The sequence below is a fragment of the Triplophysa rosa genome, linkage group LG12, assembly GCF_024868665.1.
Source record: "Triplophysa rosa linkage group LG12, Trosa_1v2, whole genome shotgun sequence".
In the NCBI taxonomy this organism is placed as follows: domain Eukaryota; kingdom Metazoa; phylum Chordata; class Actinopteri; order Cypriniformes; family Nemacheilidae; genus Triplophysa; species Triplophysa rosa.
Window position 1 is genome coordinate 11,826,327 of NC_079901.1, and position 23,545 is coordinate 11,849,871.

At 44.5% G+C, this 23,545-nt stretch overlaps 1 protein-coding gene across 1 annotated transcript; it reads right to left on the minus strand.

The window, feature by feature from the left end:
- Nucleotides 1–14,506: 14,506 nt before the first annotated feature.
- Nucleotides 14,507–22,609, minus strand: LOC130562891 (extracellular calcium-sensing receptor-like). The gene is made up of 6 exons (XM_057348202.1): nt 22,401–22,609; nt 22,016–22,304; nt 21,176–21,931; nt 20,871–21,098; nt 15,579–15,702; nt 14,507–15,420 (listed from the first exon to the last, which is right to left on the minus strand). The coding sequence occupies exons 1-6, from the start codon at nt 22,607–22,609 to the stop codon at nt 14,507–14,509; spliced, it is 2,520 nt and encodes an 839-aa protein (XP_057204185.1).
- Nucleotides 22,610–23,545: the final 936 nt, after the last annotated feature.

Genomic DNA, 23,545 nt, shown 5'->3' on the forward strand with positions numbered 1-23,545 from the left:
CACAAGATAGCCTCCAACAAGGCGGAAGTTATGGACGCATTCCCAGTGGAGGACAGAGCCAAGGATCTCCAGGATCTCGACCTGTTCATGGACGACCTACCAGATCAGCGAAGTCTCGGAGTGAGATGGAACATTATGTCAGACTGCTTTACATTCCATGTCCCAGAGACGGAAAGGCCTTATACACGCAGGGGTGTGCTCTCCATGGTAAACAGCCTTTTTGACCCGCTCGGGTTCCTGGCACCAGTAACCGTACAAGGACGGCTTCTGCTCAGAGAGCTATCAGCACAGGCTTCTGACTGGGAAACCACCCTTCCCGAGGATATGCATGAAAAATGGATGGAATGGCAAATTTCGCTGCAACATCTTGACAACATCCATTTGCCGCGTACATACTCACGCATTCCCTCCGCTAAGATCCAGAGCACAGAGCTATGTGTCTTCTCAGATGCATCTGTGAAAGCTATATCCGCTGTGGCTTACCTGAAGGTCACCAGCACAGAGGGGAACACAGAACTGGGGTTTGTCCTAGGAAAAGCACGACTTGCTCCTCAGCCTGATCTCACCATCCCCAGGCTTGAACTGTGTTCGGCAGTCATGGCTGTAGAAATGGCAGAGATAATAAGTGAAGAGATTGACCTCACACTTGACTCCATTAGCTTCTATACAGATAGCAAGGTGATTCTTGGTTATATACACAATCAGTCAAGACGCTTTTATGTCTATGTAAATAACAGAGTTCAGCGTATCAGGCAGTCTACTGCACCCGTACAATGGCATTATGTACCAACTGATCAAAATCCTGCCGACCATGGCTCACGCTCTGTTCCAGCCTCAAAACTCCTCAGCACCAACTGGCTCTCAGGACCTTCGTTCCTTCATCATTCATCAGTGTCGCCGTCAGAACATGATACATTCAAATTGCTTGAACCAGAGAATGATGCAGAGATCCGGCCCGAGGTGAAAACTCTGTCCACGCACATCACAGAAAATCTCCTGAGCTCAAAGAGATGGGAGCGATTCTCCACATGGAAATCACTGACAAATGCTGTGGCCAACCTCCAGCACATTGCTCGCTGCTTTGCTCAACCTAAAGAAAATGAAGACTGTAATGGATGGCACATTTGTAGGAGGGCGCCTTACCGTAACATTCTTGAAGAAGCAGAGAAGGTGATCATCAGAAATGTGCAGCGTGAAGTCTATGCAGAGGAATTCTGTTGCATTGAAGCAAAATGGGATCTGCCACTTAGCAGTCCGCTCATAAAGTTGAACCCATCTATAGACAACAGTGGCTTGCTCCGAATAGGTGGCCGCATTAATCAGTCAGGCCTCGAGTTGAAGGAGACACACCCCATCATCTTACCTGGCAACCATCACGTCTCAACACTCCTTGTACGTCACCACCATGAGAGGATCCAGCATCAAGGGAGACATTTCACAGAGGGCGCAGTCAGAGATAGCGGTCTGTGGTTAGTTGGAGCTAAAAGGTGTATAAATAAAGTCCTCAACAACTGTGTGAATTGCAGGAAACTCAGAGGAAAGATTGAGGAGCAGCAGATGAGTGATTTACCTGCAGATCGTCTCCAGATGGATCCCCCCTTCTCATATGTGGGCTTGGACACGTTCGGGCCATGGGAGGTGTCCACCAGACGAACGCGTGGGGGACAAGCCAACAGTAAGCGAAGGGCAATACTATTCACCTGTTTATGCACTAGAGCTATCCACATTGAGGTTGTCGAAGAAATGACGTCTTCCAGCTTCATCAATGCCTTTAGGCGCTTTGTTGCTTTGCATGGCCCTGTCAAGCAGCTGCGCTCAGATTGCGGCACAAACTTTGTTGGTGCATGCAGACAGATGGGAATCACTACAGAACAGGGAAGAGTCCAGGACTACCTAAAGGAACAGAAGTGTGTATGGATTTTCAATCCTCCCCATTCATCCCACATGGGCGGAGTGTGGGAGCGCATGATTGGCGTGGCACGACGAATACTGGACAGCATGTTGCTGCAGGCTGGACGTGTGCAGCTGACGCATGAAATATTGACCACATTCTTGGCTGAGGTCACTGCCATAATCAACGCTCGTCCTCTGGTGCCTGTCTCATCTGACCCGGAGCATCCTCACATTCTGTCACCATCCATCCTACTGACTCAGAAATCACGCGCATGCATTCCCCCCTTAAGTGACTGTAATTCAAGTGAGATGCTTAAGTATCAATGGAAACATGTTCAGGTGTTGGCTGGTGAGTTCTGGAACAGATGGCAGAAGGAGTACCTCTGCACCTTACAGTCACGCCAGAAGTGGAAAAACAGGAGAACTGTCATCAGAGAAGGAGATGTGGTTCTTCTCAAGGATAAGCAAGCGAGGAGGAACGAATGGCCAATGGGGGTCATTGTAAAGACTGTTCCAAGCCATGATGGCCTCATTAGAAAGGCTGAGATAAAGGTTGTTCAGCAGGGAACTACAAAGATCTATTATAGACCTATCTCAGAACTTGTACTCCTTCTATCCCCAGAGTGAAGTTAATACTAGCAGTTAGGTTAGAAATGGTATCTTGAAGATACCAGACGGGGAGTGTTATGGCATCGCCAGTCTTAGATTTTAGTTGTGTATCCGGAGACTTTTATTTTGAAACCATTTGATACGGAGCGGACATTCAGAAAGTAAATATGCTAGATGAAGCAGCACGGAAATTCTGCTATCGGTTTCTCCTTGTTAGCCCTTTGAAGGCATTCCTTGTAAGTAGGAAGTAAAATATATGAATGTGGTGTTATTTAGTGTTAAGTGTGAGATGGATAATGTTAATTAACAGCCAAGTTGTTGTTAAGTTCCTATGCAACTGTTTACCTTGAAGTTCATACTTCTTATAATACTTATCTTGTATGCTAACTGCTAACTACTCTACATACATAATTAATGACTTTCTAGTCTAGTTATGTGTTGCATTAGTTTTGTAATGCATTTGTAGTACTCAAATACGTTGCCCTTACTGGTGTATATGTATTTGTATTTCAGTTTCACACCAAAGCATGATAAAGTTCTCAATTGCAAACCCGGTGTATGAGACTCTTTGTGTGGAGGTGTTTAACTCGCTGGATAGCAGAAAAGGCATTCTGTGAGGCCAGTACAATAGAAATAAGATAAGTACAATGAACATCAAAGGTGAAATAAACATAATTTATTTGAATTCGCGTAACTGAATGTTTCAGATTAGACAAGTAAAACACGTCATATACGCAGTTTGGACAATAACAACAAAGTGTGTCGTCATCAAGCTTTCGTAGATGATTCTGAGCAACTGCAGCGCCTAACACATGGCTGCAACACCGGTCAAAGTCGAAGAGTGCGTGCTTAGGCTAATATGGCACAACCGAAGATGTGTGTTTTTCCTCTGATTTATCAGTAATTGAAAGAAGTGCATGTACTAAAACCACTCATGTTTTACTTGTTTTTAATTTGTTTGGATAAAACAATAAACACATTATGTGAAACCAAAACTGAAATGCTCAAATGAATATGTCTGCTTCTTTTAAAGTACACATGTGACATGTTCAATATTGCCTAAAAATAAAAATATTATAAAAATATATATATTAAAATAAAATAAGCTGTAAAAGTGTATTCTTACCAAACTTTAATATAATTTTAATTTTAAATAATTATCACATTTTACAGTGTACTATTCAGTTACAGATTATTTTTGCAATTTTACATACATTTGTATGTAATTTAAGAAAACAGAAAAATACCGTATAGAAAATGCTGTATTTTTTCTGTATATCAAAATGAGAATTACTTTAATTTGTCATTAATTTGATTTATAGATATTGTTTGTAATTTCACATATTTTTTGGAACAATTCAAAATAAAAGAAAACTACCGTTAAAAAAAATTCAGTACAGGCCAAACACAATAACGTTTCCATAAAAACCCCTCAAAAAAATACATTTAAAAAAATCCGTCATTCTCTGCATCAGGGGCCTCATACAACTACATTTGAAAGGTGTATTTTTGGCTAATTGTTCTCTATATTTGGGTCTTTCAGGGTTAAGGATGGAGTCGGATCCCACCAGAGAACGTTTTTTTTATTTTTCGAAATATTAATACAAGACAGTGTGTTATTTTGGCCTAATTAAATTGTTTAGATGTGCATGTGTATAATCCGGTTCCCCTATTTGGTTTGCGCACTCGGTGCACATATTTTATTTATGGTAAAAAAATAATGTATTTGGATCTTCCGTCACGGTCATTTGTGCACCTTTCATCTTAATGCGCAGAGCGACCTGATTGGCTGTGGGAGTGAGCAGAAAACATAGGTGAATTTAGGTGGAGAAGGCGGAGTCGCGATAAGTCCTGATATCATGAGTCGACAGAGAGAACGGTAAGTTGACATTTTACTATAATTTAATTTATATTTTTATTTTACTTTGATTTATGTTTCTTCAAAACAATTGGTTTTTATTATTTACATGTTGTTAACGCCAATTTCATTGTTGTACATTTCAGACGATACTGTTTTTCCATTTTTGGGAAGGTAGGCCTAAGTATCATTTGATTTATTGTTTTATTCGTTATTTTTCTTACAAAGTTGTCAGTTTATTTGACATTTTACGGTACTTAGGTTTAATTATTTCATAAATGAATGTGATTTATATTGTTAACGTTTTTTCTCTAAACAGAGTCGTAAAGTCACGATCACTTTGCAAGACATAAAGAACGCGCTACAAGGCCATGCGACGGATGAAAGTGCTTATAATTCTAGTGGCACCTGGGCAACACTTTGCCTGTCTTTGCAGATTTCCAATTCCCTTTTGAACAGGATAAGACTAAAGAACATTTATCTGGCATATCAGAAGGTAACATTGTGACCAATATCTAAAACATGAAATATGAAACAGGATCTGTCACGTCACATTGTTAATGACCCGAACTGAATTGATATAAATATGAAATAATGTCTCCAAATTACTGTACATCTCTACACATAAACTATGTGTCAATCTTCCTGAAACCTTTCATTTCTATAATTTGAATGTACACGTTGTGGAAGGATATGCTTACAATATGTTAGTATGCAATATCTGTTTAAAAATAGTCTAAGTATCATATTCCTTTGCTAGTGTAAAATTATTTGCTCAAAACTATTATTGGTGTCTTAGTAGGCCTACTTTGTTTGTGCAAAACAATGTAAGGTACCAGGGGTGTAGATTTTGGGGTAGAATGATAGATGGATTGTGTAATACATAGAATAGTAAAACAAATATCAGGAAGCATGCATTCACACACCCAGATTTCAGAAAAAGCCTATGCCTTTGCAAGGCACTGACACTTATAAAATTAACGAATTAAACAACATATTATATTGACACTAATTTAATTAATGAATTAAACAACACATTTTGTTTTTGTGTGAATGCGTTTTGCAGATTCTCCACCCTCCAAGGTTTTTACTTTAATACATGCATTTAAAATTGGATATGCATTAACCTTTCAGAAAGAAACTGTTTGTCAAAAACTTTACTTTAATTGAGAATGTTCATCAAAAACATAATGTAACTGTAGACATACCAGGGACTGCACTAAAACAATATACAAGGTAAACTAAACAAGACACATGAGTGACTAAACAGAACTAAGTAGAACCAGAGAAGAAAATGAGGGAGGCATTAAACTGTTAATTGGTTAAATGAACAGGGAACATACGAAACTTGAATACAACAAAGGAAGAAAACAAACTGAACATAAACCTGACAGAAGGCTGCAGGTTATTAGTGTATTAATGTATTTTAGTTACTTGGTTTGTGTGTGATTTTAAAGTGACACAAACGCTTCTAAAACAGGTCACCAGGATGACAGAATCAGCTGTTGTATAATTGACACTTCTGTTCAGTAACATGCATCTCATACACCTTTTGAAACAAACTTTAAAAGTTATATTACATTACAATGCCTCTGCAATGTAACTTTTTTGGGTTGCTACGTTTTACAACGACTAATGAAGAATATAATTTCCTCTTTCACTTAGCACACTGAGATGCAGGACGACAGCCACGAATCAAGCACATTGTCAGAAGACATTGGTTCTGCAGACTACCATTTCTTTAGAGAGAAGTTGGCTACAGATCCGTGTTTTTTTTTCATTGACAAGAATGACTGGAAAGATCTGAGGAAACGACAAGTTGGACATCTGTTCAAAGACCTACAATGGACCAATGTAATAACAAGGGGGATACGATCTGTACATCCCTACTGCAGCATTGCCTTTAAAAGGCACACTGTTAAAACAAAACATTCAAAAAGAAAGGGACCTGTTTTTCATTGCTTGGGGTACTGCACATTTGCGGATTGCCCTGTTTGTGTCGAGGTTACTGTTAGGGATGTGAGTACCCTGAAAGCGTCTGTGACATTTCAAGGAGCAGAAATTTGTCACAGTATAGATGAATTAAGAAGAAGATATGTACGAGCTGATGACAGAGATCTTCTCGGGAGGAAATTAGAAACAATGCTTCCAAGGACATTACATTTGCAGTCTCTCAACAAAATTGACACCAGTGTGTTTGAATCAGGCTGCCGTGACCTTGCACCCAAAGCTGGAGTGCTCAAAAATATATCCTGGAGTACCAGAAAGAAAACCAGAAGGCACCCAAACGAAATGTTAAGTCTCCAGAAAATGGTAGAGGAAAACAACAATTCAGACAGTGATGTTCTTCAAAAGGTGCTCTTGCACCCCAAAGGAGTGATGTTGTGGTCAAAAAGCACAATTAGACTGTTCCATCATCGATGCAAAGATGACATTGTGTACATTGATGCGACAGGAAGCCTTGTACAGAAGACTAGAGGAAAGTCAGCACCCTATTATGTATACGAGTTGGTGGTGAGGCATCCTATTAAAGGTGCTTCTCCAGTCCCTGTGGCAACATTTGTCACCTGCCACCACACCACAGCATCAGTGTTGTTTTTCCTGGAGTCATTTCAAACTGATTACTACAAACTTTTTGGTAAGAAATCACTGAGGAGACCAGTGATGGTAATGTGTGATGGGTCCCTTGTGCTTCTGCAAGCAGTCTCATACTCATTCTGTAAGCTACCTCTGGAGGCCTTGCTCCAAATGTACTATGACATTGTTACTGGACAGTTAAAAGATGTCATCAAGATGCCAGTTCTTCATCGCTGCCTGAGCCACATTATGAAGAACGCAAAGGTGTTCAGCAAGAAACAGTAAGGTTTTTTAAGTTATTTTAAATGAAGTGTTCCATAAAGTGTTAAAAGTTCATGTATATTCTGTTAAATTGTCTGTTTGGCTTGAAAATGTCTAAATGCCATGACTTTTTAACTAGTGTAAGGATATTTTCTTGTACACATTTTAATGGGAATGTCTTGGAGAGTAAGAACAATAATGTAGTGTTAACATGCCAGCATGATTCAAATCCACATGTTCCTACAAGAGTCATTCATTTATCCAAATTCAATTTAAATTAAAAATACAAAAATAATATGTATAATACTAATATATACTGTATACTACTATATATGAAGAGTTCAGATGCAAAACCTTTGTCAAAAATTAGATCATGATTTTAAATGAATTCTCACCACACATAGTATACGTTACTTAAATAATTTTGCTTCAAATCCCACTAAATAAAACAATCTGCCCGGTCTGAAAAATCTGGTATTGCTGGCAGTGAATGTAGGAGTCTTATAAAAATGCTTGCATCTGAACTCTTCATACACAGGAAAGTGTGTGTTTGTGTGTGTGTGTGGTGTGTGTGTGTGTGTCGTGTGTGTGTGTGTGTGTGGTGTGTCGTGTGTGTGTGTGTGTGTGTGTGCGTGCGTGCGTGTGTGTGTGTGTGTGTGTGTGTGTGTTCATGTTTGTATATCCCGGTGGGGACCTAAACCTGAATACACACCAACACATGGGGACTCGTGTCACCGTGGGGACCAAAATTGAGGTCCTCATGGGCAAAAAGCTAATAAATTGTACAGAACAATATTTTTTACAAATCTAAAAATGCAAAAAGTTGTTCTATGATCTTTAGGTTTAGGGATAGGGTTAGGGATAGGGGATAGAATATACAGTTTGTACAGTATAAAAACATTACGCCTATGGACTGTCCCCACGGGATAGTCAACCAAAGCCTGTGGTGTGTGTGTGTGTGTGTGTGGGTGCGTGCGTGCGCGTGTGTGTGGGTGCGTGTGTGCGCGTGTNGCAGGGCTGCTCTGCTCAGCCCGGTCCCCAGGAAGGTGCTTAGTGATGGATTGAATGCCTATTCTTCACGCAGTGGGGGGAAGAAGGGAGGCGGAATTAGTGCACTCACCCACCTAGAGGTAAGGGGGAAGGCGCTTTCGCAGGTGTACTCCCTACCGGTCACCGTTTCTTACCTGTTGTCCTGCAAGATGCGGGCTGACACTGGTCCCACGCAGAGTATGTTGGGTGTAGTCCAACCCGCAGCTCTGCAGATGTCTGCCAGAGAAGCGTCCTGAGCCAGTGCCCACAAGGAGGCTACACCCCGAGTGGAGTGTGCCCTCACTCCTAACGGGCAGGGGAGATCTTGAGATTGGTATGCCGTAGCGACGGTGGGGAGCGCCTGCAAGTTCACCACCTGGTCTTGAAAGGGAGTGGTTGGAACCTTGGGCACGTAGCCAGGCCGTGGTCTCAGGATCATGTAAGAGTCTTCAGGCCCGAATTCTAGGCAATCCGTGGACACAGAGAGTGCTTGTAGGTCCCCTACCCTCTTGATGGAGGCAAGCGCCACCAGGAGGGCCGTCTTCCTCATAAGATGAGGAAGAGCGGCCTCTCCCAGGGGCTCAAAGGGGGGGCCTCTCGAGGCCCGCCAGGACAACTTCTAGGTCCCAAGAGGGTACGGAGCACGTTCGCGACCCTAAGGAACCTACTGACCAGGTCGTGCTGTCCTAGAGACTTGCCCTCAAGTCTCTACTGTTGGAAGGACAGCACATTCCCGAACGATACAGGCGTACAACTGCCTAGTGGCAGGGCCCTAGCCTGGGTGATGGTCTCCACCACTGTCGGGGGTAGGCCACTCAGGATCTCCTCGTCCCATCCAGGGGCCAGACATGGAGGTTCCAGAGGTTTGGCCTGGGTGCCAACACCGTGCCCTCCCCTGTGACAAAAGGTCCTTCGTCAGGGGGCCTCGGACAGGGAGTACCAAAGTGTCAATGGGTAGAGTCCGCGGATGCAAACAGGTCCACCTCCACCTGGCCGAACTGCTCCCATATGAGCCGGACTGCGCGGGGATGAGTCTAACAGTCTCCGTGGAGCATTCCCTGACATGAGAGTGACATCGCTTACTAGGCAGGTTGCCCGGGATGAAGGTGGCGCACAGGGACTTCATCACCTGCTTACCCAAAGGAGAGGCGAGGAGTTGTGACATCTGCCGGGAGCGTATGCCGCCTTGATGATTATGTACGCCCTCCAGGAACTCAAGTCTGAACCAGTGCTGAAGGTCCATGTGCATAACCCGAGCAGGATAACCCCTGCCGAGACGCAATGCCCCAGGAGCCTCTGAAAAAGTTTCAGGGGGACCGCTGTGTGTCTGAAATGTTTCAGACAGTTCAGCACGACTGGCCGCTGTTGGTGAGACGCGACTGTCATAGGGACAGAGTCGAGTTCCATACCGAGATAGGAGATGCTCTGCCTGGGGAGAGCTTGCTCTTTTCCCGGTTGACCGAAGGCCCAGACGTCTAAAGTGCCGAAGCACGAGGTCCTGTGCGTGCACAACAGATCTCACGAGTGAGCCAAGATAAGCACAGTCGTCGAGATAGTTGAGTATCCGCATGCCCTGCTCCCTGAGGGGCAGCTAAGCAGCCTCTCGAGTTTGGTAAAAACCTTCAGGAGACAGGGCCAGAACAAAGGACAGGACTCTGTACTGGTACGCCCCACCCGCCAAGCAAACCGTAGGATCGGCTTTTGTGGGACGTGGCAGGAAACATCCTTGCTCTGACCGCTGGCGATGTGGTGGCGGAGGGGTTGGACCAATTTGCTCTCTCCCGGGTTCATCCTATCAGGCCGCTCAGTCTTCCTGACGAGGGGCAGACGCCTTTTTCTGCGAGTGTTTCTGGCGGGCCGTCGCTTGGGAGGGCTCCAATGCCAGAGCGGCACCACAGGGGGCGGATTTGGGGGCAGGCTCGCTCGACCTCGACGACCATAGGTGGGGCAGGATGTGCTTAATCACCTCAGCCTGCTGCTTTACAGAAACTGCTGCCATCCCACGGACTCGCCGTGACTTTCGTCGCTCGAAACCGAGGTCAGTGGGGGTGCCAAACTCATGCATGCGAGTGGGGTCGGCCTTCCATCATCCAGATCTTTCAAAACCTTAGCCTGAAAGAAATGAAGGAGTGCCATAGCTGGAGAGCGGAAGCAGCTTGACCTGCAGCATTGTAAGGCTTTCTGAAACGAGTGTCATGGCTTCCCATGTCGACCCAAGAACAACGAATCCGCCGGAAAGCATGCAACACTTCAGCATCAACCTCGTCTTGGCTCGACCACCCAGGGGCGGGAACACCAAGGGGTCTTCCGCATTTGATGCCAGGAGGTAGCTGTCCGATACAATGACAGAGAGTTCGTCCTATCCCTCTGTCGAATCTGCCTCTATGGGACGGTCTACCGCCGCCCATGGGGATGAGCCAGGTGAGCATGCGGGGCATGGGTGGTCCGCAGAAGCCGAAGCTGACGGAGCGAAATCTATGGGAATCCCCAAATCACCCCCACTGCTCGTCGAAGCGGTCGAGCTCGCTGAAGTGGCAGTTGATGCTCGAGAAGCAGATGGGGTTGCGGCAATATTCAGAAAGAACGTCGCCAGTCACAACACCCTTAATCGACATGTTATCGCAGATGGAACATGGTGTATCAACAAACCCTGCCTCTGCATATTTGAGCCCCAAACATGCGACGCAGGTGTCGTGCCCGTCTGACTCAGGGATGAGTCTGTCACACCCAAGAACACAGCTGCGGGTATGTCTCGCAGCTGTGTTCTTGGGTGTGACTCAGAGAAATTTGCTCTTCTAGTACTCTGTGGCTCGCTGCCGAAACGCCCAGGGGAATTCTGCTCGAAGAAGGGGGGAAGTTCCGCTGCATGCGTCTTAAGTCCAGCAGTAGTCGTAACAGATGTCTCGGATATGAATTCACTTGACATGTAGTCATGCAGGTTCGGAAGAACAAAAGATGAATGAATGGACGCCGCCATCTCCTTTTATACCCGTATGCACAGGGTGGAGACTGGCGCTATTCGCCAAGTTCATTAGCGTTTTAAATTCCTCTCAGAGATGATAGGTTCTCAAGATCAAACCCAAGTCTGTTTCTCAACACAACGTCGAGAGACTGACTGAAAGGGAACTGCACACTTCCTCTCAAGAAGAACTTCCTCTCTCCCTGTACGCTTCTCTTCACTTGACGCTGCTTGATTCACCGTCAGGTGAAGAGAAGCGCAGGTTGAGAGCCTTCTGCACTCTCAACCTGATGTTGCGTCATTCTGCAACACCTCTTTTGGCCTTCTGTGCTCTTAATCCCACGGTGCGTCGTACAGCAACAACATCAGGCAGGTGAGTCAACACAGCTGTCGTCCTTCCGGGGATCTGCCAATGGCAAGGCAGCTGCTCTGCCAGACACTGAACCTCCCACAGTTTCGGAACCCTAGTCCACTGTAGCAGAGTATGGGGGCCTGTTGAGCGCTCCCCAGCCCAACGCATTGGCTAGTGACAACAATCCGTCTCGGTTATGCGTTCCAGTCCGCCCATTCCGCTTTGGTACCCCCTGTCTGAGGTCACCCTAGGCACGAGTACCCTAGCGCACAGCTGGCCATCGGACATGCGGAAGTCCCTCCCAAGTGAGCCTCCTGGCACAGCCTCTGCTTCAAGGGCTTCTAGTTGCACCACTTCGCCTAACTAGCCTTGGGTGTCAGAACTGACACTTCTGACAACAGCTCCCCCTCACTGATCCCCTGGGGGGTAGACCACGGTGTTGCACTTGAGACCAGACCTCATTTCTGACTCTTGGATAGTGATCTGCCACCTTCGGTCGTGTCTACTATCACTCGGGCTTGGCCCACTGCCAGTAGACACCTGTGTGCCTCAAGTGGCAACTCATCTTGTGCTGGTGTTCTTCCAGAGAGAAGATCCACAGAGTGGTGATATCAGATGGTCCTGCCCTTCTGAGAGCAAGCTCTCGGACAGCACGGCCTGGTCAACAGGTCCCTGAGAGGCGCGAGCTGGATTTCACAACGCTCTGAACCGCTTCAGACTTCTGTGGTCCGCCAGGACCTGTCTACCTCATCTCTCGGGGTAGACAGCTCTCCTGGTGGCCTGCCTCGAGTCTGGGCCAGGGGCGTGTTCCTGAACCCTGTCTGGCTAATTGCCCAAGGTAGCCATTGAGACAAGGTGGTATAAACAAAGGATATATGGATTATATGCACTGAAAATTCCTTGCAATAACTCTGCTACTAGATTTATTTATACTGCATTTATCATCTGCGTCTCCATTTCACTGAGCCTGTCTATATTGGTTGATTGACTCTTGTCGCATTACCTGCGGTGCGCATGGTGCGCGTTCGGCATTTTGAAAAGTTTAAGTATTTTGTTAGACTTCATTTTACATTGCCCGTTATACACTGCAATTATACATTTAAGTACTGAGTAATAAAAATGAACTACATGTACTTACTATAGGGTTAGAGTTTGGTTTAGGGTAAGTTACATGTAAATATGCATAATTTATAGTAAATACATGTTACGTTACATTATGTGTAACGTAACATGTATTTATGTGCAACCGCATGTTACCGAGTTATTGCAAGGTATTCTCAGTGCATATAATCCATATATCCTTTGTTTATACCTCCTCGTCTCGAAGGCTAGCGTGGCCCATGGTTTCTTAGCAATGGCCGATGCCAGGAGAGAGCAAACTCCTAGGCGCTTTGGAAAAAAAGAAGAAAGCAGTGTGGCTCACGTTTACTTTGCAGTTGTAGACGCAAAATGTGAATCGCCCCTCATAAAGTCAATGCCATTGTTGATATATTAAGCCATACATACATCTCTCTCTGCCCAGGGTTCCCTTTAAAAATGATTGGTTTTTAAATGTTATTGACTGCTTTGCACCAATCAAAACTACCGCTTAACCGGACCAATGACAACCTAAAAAATGTGGAGTCGAAAAAGTAGACAGTAGTCAATTGCTGCCTTGGAGTCAATCCGACTGTCATGGCTCTGCTTCCTTAGTCATGTTTTTCTTGGTCCTGTAGCAGAGCCATGACAAGGTCTTTGGTTATGTGTGGAGAGAAACATATTATTGTCCGTTTGACAATAATATACGTTCTCTCCAGTGTCTTGTCATTGGCCCCATTCCTCTTGTTTCCTCGTTATCTTTCCCTAAGTGTTTGATTACCCACACCTGCCCCGTGTCGTTATCCCTCGTTTGTCTCTCCCTATATATACCCTCTTGTTTCTTTGTCCTGTGCTCTTGTATTATGTATGTGCGTGTGTATGTACTCGTGTCATGTCCAGCTGTATCACGTGTTCCTGTTTCGTCCTTTGTAGTAAGTGTTAGTTTAGTTTAATCCTTGTCTAAGTTTATGTGAGTCTAGTGTTTAGTCAGTTTACGTCCCTGTTACTTGTGTGATTTTCTTGTTCCTGTGTTTTGCCCCCATCGTGGGTTTTTGTTTTGTGTTCTGTTATTATTTTGTAAAAATAAACTTATCTGTTAACCCCTTCATCCCCGCCTGCCTGCGATTGGGTTCTTTTCCCATTGTATGTTCGTGACACCGACTTTACGGAAAATATATTAATATTAACAAGATGTGTCACTGCCATTGAAATGAATGGGGAGGAGCGTAACACTCATTATTGCCTCCCTAGCGAAGCTTTGCGCATGCGTTGTATCTAAAGTAACATGAAAAATAATGTTTTTAAGCACAATTTGATCATACAAAACAAACAGTTACAGTTTAAGTGATTTTTAAATGTTGTTTTAAATATGTTGTTTAATTGGGATTTTAGCCGGCGGTTGAAGAAATATTCCCATTCCCGTCTTGTTTGAATTACGTAATAACTGCCCGGAGGCGCGTTGTAATGATAACGGGCGAGTGGCATGTCTTCCCTAAATGGACTTTGCTTTAGGGGCATTAAGAGTCGATATGTCGATTCATTTGTAGTCGACTTCTAGTCACTAGCGAGCAGCAACAACTCAAAGACAAACATCACAAGAATGTGGGCCCTCCTTTTCTTTTCTGATCAAACTGGCTTTATTTCAAGTTAGACACAGTGTTAAACTCTGTGCATTTTACACAGATTAACATATATACACAAGTGGCCACAGTTTTTTTCTGTATGTATTATATATTTTAGCAGTGCCACCGTTTCTTGATGTAACTTGTACAGTTGCATTATACTTGTGTTTAGTATAAATGTGTGCTGTTTTGTGTAATCATTGAATGTCATACACTTCATTTCTTTGGATAAATAAAACCTCTGAAATGTTAATAATGCTTGTTATCCCTCAATAAGACTTAGTTTGTGTTTTTCCCATCAGATGTTGTTTTGTATTTTGTTCAGGCTTAAAGAGGATTATGTAACATTTAGGTGCAAATATGCAGAATAGTAAACCAAAGCTTGAAGCTAAAATTGCAAAAATCTCTACAGCTACAGACAATTTTCCAGGAGAACTGACATAAGATGGGATAAATGTGATCCACACAGCAGAGAATATGAGCATACTGAATGTGATGAATTTAGCTTCATTGAAGTTATCAGGCAGCGTCCGAGCAAGAAAAGCCAAAATGAAGCACAATAGAGCCAGTAGACCAATATAACCCATTACAGCCCAGAAACCTACTGTAGATCCCAGACTGCACTCAATAATGATCTTCTCTTTATAATATTTCTTATTTTTATAGGGAAAAGGAGGAGATATTGTTAGCCAAAACACACAGATAAGAACCTGTATAAGTGTAAAGGCAAGAACACTGAGTCTCTGTTGTACAGGCCCAAACCATTTCATGATATTACTTCCTGGAAGTGTGGCCTTGAAGGCAATTAACACAACTATTGTTTTCCCCAGAACACAAGAGATACAGAGGACAAAAGTGATCCCAAACGCTGTGTGACGTAACATACAGGACCACTCAGTGGGGCGACCAATGAAAGTAAGTGAACAGAGAAAACACAGAGTCAATGAGAAGAGCAGTAGGAAGCTCAACTCTGAGTTGTTGGCTTTTACTATGGGTGTGTCCTTCTTACTGTAAAACAGGACTGTGACCAGTACAGTTATAATTACACCAGACAGTGAGAAAAAGACTAGCACTATACCCATAACTTCTGTGAATGACAGAAACTCTAGAGCCTTTAACACACATGTATTTTTCTCATCATTAGACCAAAAGTCTTCTGGACACTGCATGCAGTTATTTGAATCTGGAAGAAAAGTTGTAATAGCTATACTTTAGTTGGATACAAAAGGAAATACATTTTATTTATAATTTTTTTCATAAGAAACATCAATCTTGAACAGTAGGAAATCACTAAAAAAGAAACCAAACATTTTTTTTACTTTGAGAGGAGTTTAAGTTTACCTGTCTCATTACTGATTTCTCCATCTGCACATGGAATACAGTCATAACAGCAGACAGGTCTTCCTTTCTGTCCAGCCTTCCTAGTGCCTGGAGGACAATTCTCACTGCACACAGACCTTGGCTTCTATGTGAAAACATGTATAATGCCCATACATTCAGTCATTTATCAATCTCTGAGGAACAAAGATCAATATGTCATTAATACTGAGAAACTATTTAATTTTATTATTTTAAGTATTTAAAAAAGGAATTAGGCTTATTTATCTAAAATCATCTTTAATGTACATACACACTTCATCCTAGGCTGCAAAACATTGTTTTCTGAGTGAGAAAACAGCACGTTAATACATAGTTTACCCATGTCGTGATCCCGGTCACGTCAGTGCTTTGTGTCTGGTGTGGGTGGTTGTTTTGTTTTGTCGAGCACATGGCACGCTGTTTTGACAGCTCGCCATGTGCTCATTGTCTGCGTCAATCACATCGTTCCCATGTCTCCAAGTCGGACTTTCCCCTCTCACCGGTTTCTCATTATAGTATCACTCTCTCACCTGTAGCCTTTCTTTAACCCTCTGTGTGTCATGACAACACAATTTTACCACATAAATAACAGATACAAGAAAACAATAATGGATAATGTCTTGGTTATGGATGTAACCTCAGTTCCCTGATGGAGGGAACGAGACGTTGTGTCGAACTGACAGATGGGTTTCGCTCTTGAGAACGTATCGCTTCCGACTATTTTAGAAAAGGCCAATGAAATTGGCGATTGAAATTTGCATGCCGGACTCCGCCCCCGGATAGCCGGGTAAAAAAGGGAGATGGCGTGCTGCATTCATTCACCTTAGGGCTGAGGAGCCTGAGACCTCTCTCGACTGCTGCAGTGGCGGCACGCGTTGTGGCATGAGGGACACAACGTCTCGTTCCCTCCATCAGGGAAATGAGGTTCCCTTTCTGTCGGTCTCTCGACATTGTGTCAAACCGACAGATGGGGTTCGTCCTTGAGAACCAATCACTTCCGACTTCTTAGAAAAGGCCAATGAAAATTGGCGAATGAAATTTGCATGCCGGACTCCGCCCCCGGATATCCGGGTATAAAAGGGAGACGGCGGGCCTCATTCATTCACCTTTTGTTCTTCGGAGCCTTCGCTCGTGATCAACAGACTTCGCTACAAGACTGCCGGCTCTACGACGTGGTGCAGCAGACTGTCCCTTCCTGCAGCGACTTCCCCTGGGCGTCTCGGCGGTTCCAGAAGTGTTCGAGTTTTTTTCTCTAAAAGAGCAAATTTCTCCAGCGTGGCATGTCCCGCTGTTCTCTTGGGTGCAACACACTCATCGAGGAGGGGGACGGACACGATGTCTGCTTCCAGTACGCTGGGGCAGATGTTGTGGATACGTCCTGCCCGCACTGCGGGCGGCTGACGATTCAGACGTTGCGTCACGGGTGGCTGTGTTCCCACGGGACTCAGCCACCACCTTGTCTGCTTCCCGTTCCGTGACGGCAGGACTACGGCCCTGCCGCCCGCTACGGCGAGCAGCGAGGGTGATATGAGGATTACTGTGAGCGCTAATCCGTCAGCCACTGGCTCGCGGACCGTTCGCACCTCGCCTTGCTCGTCTGACCGTTCCCCATAAGACGGTCCGCCGTCTTATTCCTCAATCACGTATCGGACACGGTACGTGATGATGAGGTGTCTGTTGCAGCATCGGAGGGTGACTTACTGGCATCAGACTCCGACGATTCCTTGAAGCTCCCTCCCTCGGGGGGTCGAGATCAGGAAGAAGCGGATGTCGAAATGTCAGCCATGCTTTCCCGGGCCGCCGGCTTTGGGTTGCGGTGCACCGCACTGCCTCTCCCAACGCTCGCGGCTGGATACACGGTACATCGGGCTTGAGAGCGGCTCCAAGCCGCACTCGCCCTCAGTGCCGTGTTCCCCCGGAAGTGCATGAGGAACCTAGTACGACCTGGAACGCCCCCTTCGGCGCGTACACGTCAACTAGTTCCATCACCCTTTCTTCCCTCGATGGTGGGGCAGCTAGAGGATACGTCGATGTCCCCCCGGGGCTCGACCTAGACTCCCGTCCAAAGCACGTAGGCTTTTCGGCATCTGAGGTGTCGAGAGCTTACTCTGCTGCGGGCCAAGCTGTCCCCTCTCTCCATGCTATGGCCTTCCTGCAGGCCAATGCGCGGAGAGAGCTCCACGAGGGTAAGACCGACCCAGCGCTTATGCAGGAACTCCGCGGCTTCACCGACCTCGCTCTCGGGCGAACAAGGTGATCGCGCGGGCCCTGGGTCGGGCGATGTCCACACTTGTGGTCCAGGAGAGACACCTCTGGCTGAACCTTGCACAGGTGAGTAACTCTGAGAAAGTCCGCTTTCTCGATGCACCCATCTCGCAAGGGGGGGCTGTTTGGTGATACTGTCGAGTTCGACAGTTAGGGAGCAGACAGAGGATATCACGTATGTCCTCCCCAGCCGCGACTCGACCGCCCTCTGGCCGCCGAGATCCCGTGCACCGTCTGCTTCCCAGCAGCCCTGGTCCTCTTCGAGACATCGAAGAGGAGACCACCACCCCATCAGCAGCCGCGGTGAAAGCCAATGCGGCCCTCATGGGAAGACCCCAGGGAGTTCGAGAATACCTTTCTAAAAGTTTTCTCCCTCTCTGGGCGTTTATCACAGCCGCTCTCACCCTCTACACGACGGTGTTCGGCAACTCGACGTTGCGTCACGGCGAGACCCAATGTCGAGGATAATCAGCAGCCTAAGCACTCTCAATCGACGGTGCTTTGTGCCACATCATCGTCTGGGTATTATCACAGCCGCTCTCACCCTCTGCACGACGGTGTTCGGCAACTCGACGTTGCGGCAAGACCCAATGTCGAGGATAATCAGCAGCCTAAGCACTCTCAATCGACGGTGCTTTGTGCCACATCATCGTCTGGGTATTATCACAGCCGCTCTCACCCTCTACACGACGGTGTTCGGCAACTTGACTTTGCGGCAAGACCCAATGTCAGGGATAATCATTAGCCTAAGCACTCTCTTTCGATGGTGCGTTGTGCTACATCTTCGCCAGACAGGTAAAACTGCAGAGCCGATCTCCTCCCCGGGGGTCCCCCCCACGGAAGACCCCACATGCTTTGGATGGGAGTCTAGGTCGAGCCCCCCAGATGGCCGCCGCCTGCGGGCACGAGTGCACCGCGGCGGCACACTCCACCTGGGTGACATCGACGTATCCTCTAGCTGCCTCACCCTTGAGGGAATAGAGGGTGACAGAACTTTGTTAGATGTGAATGTGCCGGAATGGGGCCGTTCCAGGTCTTACTAAGTTCCTCATGCACTTCCGGTAAACACGGCACTGGGGGCGGGCGCGCCTTGGAGCCACGCGCTCAACCCCGAGGTGCCATGTAGCCAGCCGCGAGCACTGGGAGAGGCAGTGCGGGCACTGCAACCCAACGCTCACTGCGGCCCAGGAAAGCATGGCTGACATTTCGACGACCGCTTCTTCCTGGGCTTGACCCCCCGAGGGAGGGAGCCCAAGGAATTGTCGGAGTCAGATGGCAGCACGTCACCCCCCGATGCTGCAAGAGACATCTCATCATCACGCATCGTGTCCGAATACGTGTTTAAGGAACAAGACGGTGGACCGTCTCCTGGGGAATGGTCAGACGAGCGAGACAAGGTGCGAACGGTCTGTGAGCCAGTGGCTGGCGGATAAACGCTCACAGTAATCCTCATATCACCCTCGATGCTTGCCGTAGCGGGCGGCAGGGCCGTAGTCCTGCCGTCACGGAGTCCCGTGGGAAAACAGCCACATGTGACGCAACGTCTGAATCGTCAACTGCCCATATCCACGGCAGTACGTATCCACAACATCTGCCCCAGAGTACTGGAAGCAGACATCATGTCCGTCCCCCTCCTCGATGAGTGTGTTGCACCCATGAGAACAGCAGGACATGCCACGCTGGAGAAATTTGCTCTTTTAGAGAAAAAAACTTGAGACGCCCAAGGGAAGTCGCTGCAGGAAGGGACCATCCGCTTCACCACGTCTTAAGATTCCAGCAGTAATTTGGCGTAGAGATTGAAGTCTCGAAGTCGATCAGTGTGAAGGCTCCGAAGAACAAAAGGTGAATGAATGCAGCACGCCATCTCCGTTTTATATCCGGATATCAGAGGGCGGAGTCCGGCATGAAAATTTAATTCGCCAATTTCATTGGCCTTTTCTAAACTAGTCAGAAGTTGATAGGTTCTCAAGAGCGAACCCCATCTGTCGGCTCGACACAACGTCGAGAGACCGACAGAAAGGGAACTCCGCCTTCTCACGGTGCGTTATTGGTAATATGAAGTTTTGTTCCAAATTACGTACTATATACAGTATATGCAATTAAACTATGCACTATGCACTCAACCATCTGGTGTATGAATTTAGGAAGAGTAGTATCGTCCCAATTGGTATATGTAACAGTTTTATACTAACTGGAAGTTTATGCGGTTTCCCATTAGAGGGCAAATGATGTCAATTGCAGAACACAGTGTGTGTCATAAAAATTAATTTGTACATTGTATATTTAAAGTAATGTTCATCTGCATTCCCATGACTTCAGTCACCATCAGATTAAAGCGTAATCACTCCGCAGGAGACCTTTTCTCGAGCAGTGTCTGATAGCCCCCCTCCCTTCAGCTACGTATGCGAAACTGTGATCGTCAAGTGCATGAAGTTCCACACTTCATATTTTGGTACTTTAAGAATACTCAGCATACTATGATTTGGGACATGCTAGTACTATTTTCTAACACTATTTAGGACGGATAGTATTCAAATTGGGACGCAGCATCAGGTTCGCCTTACATGAAGTTCCCCAGCAACCCACATTTGGCAGGTGTTAATTTCAAACCCTTGCTATATGTATGTTCATGAAATAAGCTAAAACGTGTGCAAGATAAATAGTGACTAAAGATGATAACAAGAAGAACAAAGAAACAATAGCACCAAATATAAAATTCAACTATTTCAAAATAAATGTTCTTAACTGAAACTCGAACACAAAAGACAGCTAAACTAGGCAAAAATGGGCCTATTCCTGTTCCTATTCCTAATACAATGTCTGTTTTACAAATGATTAGAATAGTTTATGAATATATTTTGTCATATGTGGTATCATGCAATGTAAATGTAAAAACCGTTTATTAAAAAGGCTTAAATTAGGCCTATATTTTAAAACCATTTATTTCATGTTTTAAAATGACGTTTTCCCAGTATATTCCTTTTGGATAATCAGGTTTTTGTAATTTACCTTCAGCTGTCCTCCAGTCCAGATGATGTTTTCAGTGTTAAGCACAAAGCGCTGGTCAGGTGGCAGTGAGGCATCATAGTAACCCACTGCTTTAAACTGAATTAATCCATTAGAGTCCTGCTGCCAGTTCACAACTTCATACTGGGCTACTGCAGCACCAGTTCTGTCAAACCACACACTATCTCCAAACTTAACAGTAAAATGTACCTTTTTCAGAGCCTCAACCATCTAGTGAAATAACAGATTTTGCAATTACAGCAATTTAACACAGAATTTAAATAAAGAAACAGTTTCTTTTTGTTTACCTGCTGTGGTTGTATTGTCAGTCCTTTATTACACCCTTCTTTTCTTTTGCACTTTAGCAGACTATGTAGTGAATAAGCCACAGCATATACCGCTTTGTAGACATTACTTAAATATCGTTGTTCAGGCACATCTTCGGTGTAATTTCTTACTACAAGTATATCTTGATAACTGCTGCAATTCATTTCATCTTCAGATGAATTCCTGTCTCTTTGTGAGCATGGAAAAGCTGTTTCCCAGAAGGATGTATTAATATAATCTGGAAGCCCTTCAATATAGATTTTTCTCAGTGCAAATCCCAGTGACCCTCCCATCACACGGGTTGTCTTTGGATTGATTAAAGTTTTTGAAGCTATCCACCCAAACACTCCAATCATTTGAAGACCTGTAATGTTCTGTAAACTTAGCTGCTCAATAAGTAATCCCATCTCAATTAATGAAACAAATGCAATAATCACTTTTGCTGTGCCTTGTTTCATTGATTTTACCACTTTTTTGAGTTTGTCAGGCTCTGTTCGGTAGAATTTCACAGAGTACTCTATGCAAATCCCCTCCTTTTCGGCTGCATTCAGAAAAATTTCCATTCCATTGTTTCCATAATCATTGTCACTGTTCACAGCTCCAATCCAATTCCACCCCAAGTGTTTGACCAAGAGTGCAAGTGCTCTGCCCTGGTAATAATCACTAGAAATAGTTCTGAAGAAAGAGGGGTAATCTTTCCTGTTACTGAGGCATTCACATGCAGATGAGTGACTTATCTGAAATGGAAATCAAGAGCAACAATGAAACAGTCATTATTCTGGAAATTGTGTCAAAATTGTGTAACCATTATTGCTTCTTACCACTGGGATTTTAAAAGGTCCTGTGGTTCTGGACAGAATCACTGTGGCAGAAGACTCTGTTTCTCCTATGATAGCATCTACAGGAGTCTGTCCATTACATTTATGCTCTGCTGCAAATTCCTGTCCATTCATCACTGACATAATAGCACTCATAGAAGACAGTCTTGATGAACAGCTGTCATATATTCTGTAGCCAAGAGAAACATTTGGCAGCAAAAATGCATTTCTGTTTATCTCCTCAATTGTAAAAATCATGGTTTGAGCCAGTCGAAAATCCCTGAGATTTACACTGTAAAAACATCAATCCTTTAGGTTACAAACATCAGTTAATTTTAGCAACATTCTCAGCTGCATTGTTTCCTGAAACTTTTTCAGTGTAACAAACCTGGAGCATGACAGAGACTGAGGTTTTTGTCTGAACTCAAATGAAGGTAATGTTTCTTTAGTGTGGACTGGAAAAACTGCTCCAATAGTTTGATCTCCATACTTTGAAAACAGAGGGTATTTAGGGTTTCCCATCATTCGGCAAAGGGTGTTTTCTGCCTTTACGTTACGGTGATGGAAAAGCAAGAGTGTGTAAAGGAAAAAAAGCATCCCAAAGATTGATCTCACAAGCAGCTGTTAAATGCAGTTTTCCCGATTCTGCAATGGCAGTAGTTTTTATAGACATAATATGCATAAACAATACGTAACCAATGACCTCAGAGGGCAGAGCATGAGCCAAGTTGAGCAGATGTGGAACATATGTCTTTGTACCATCTTGACATTTAGTTTCATTTAAGAAAGAAAAAAAAAGAGAATCATTATTTGTTATCACAAAAATGTATTGTTATACATAAATACAGTTGCAGAATGTTTTTTTTATTAAAGAGAAAGTTGTTGTTAAAACTGGGATATGTGAAAAACGAAGCAATACATTATCAGATGTCAGTAATTTGTTAAGCTTTAAAAAAAATCTATATTAAATACATAAAACAATTATGTAGAACCCATGATTGCTGCATGTACTGTAATCCTTCATCAGTCATTATACTTTAGGTACCTCCTGATATGAAACACATTTTAATTTACTCTAGTCAGTTGAATGCACATAACACAACCAAGACAACTCTCTGTTTTAGTTTCTTCTAAAACATTGTACTGCATTATGACCTAAGCTAATAAATATACATATCAATTTTACCAATAGGTGCTGCTGTCAGTAAATTGTTAAGGCAGTCAAGATGTTGTGACAATACCATTATAGACTTTCATTTAAATACAAATTACAGCATGTTTACACTGTAACACTGTAGTGAAAAACGGAAAAGATCTTCTTGTAGCATCTGATTGCGGCTCCATCTCTTTTCTAGTCCTGCTAGACCTTAGTGCAGCTTTTGTCACTATATATCACAACATTCTAGACTAGACTATAACATTATTTTGGCATTTGTGGTCAGGCATTAGCCTGGTTTAAATTCTATTTATCCAACCGTAACCACTTTGTTTATGTAAATGATGAAATGTCATTTAAATCTTGAGTTAAATTCG

Excerpts from the sequence above, each read along its gene's own strand:
- LOC130562891 (XM_057348202.1), bottom strand. The coding sequence starts at position 22,609 with ATGCTTTTTTTCCTTTACACACTCTTGCTTTTCCATCACCGTAACGTA. Across the intron at positions 22,305-22,400 it reads CAGTCTCTGTCATGCTCCAG|TGTAAATCTCAGGGATTTTC; the intron begins GTTTGTTACACT and ends ATGTTTTTACAG. Across the intron at positions 15,703-20,870 it reads GGACTGGAGGACAGCTGAAG|AAGCCAAGGTCTGTGTGCAG; the intron begins GTAAATTACAAA and ends GTTTTCACATAG.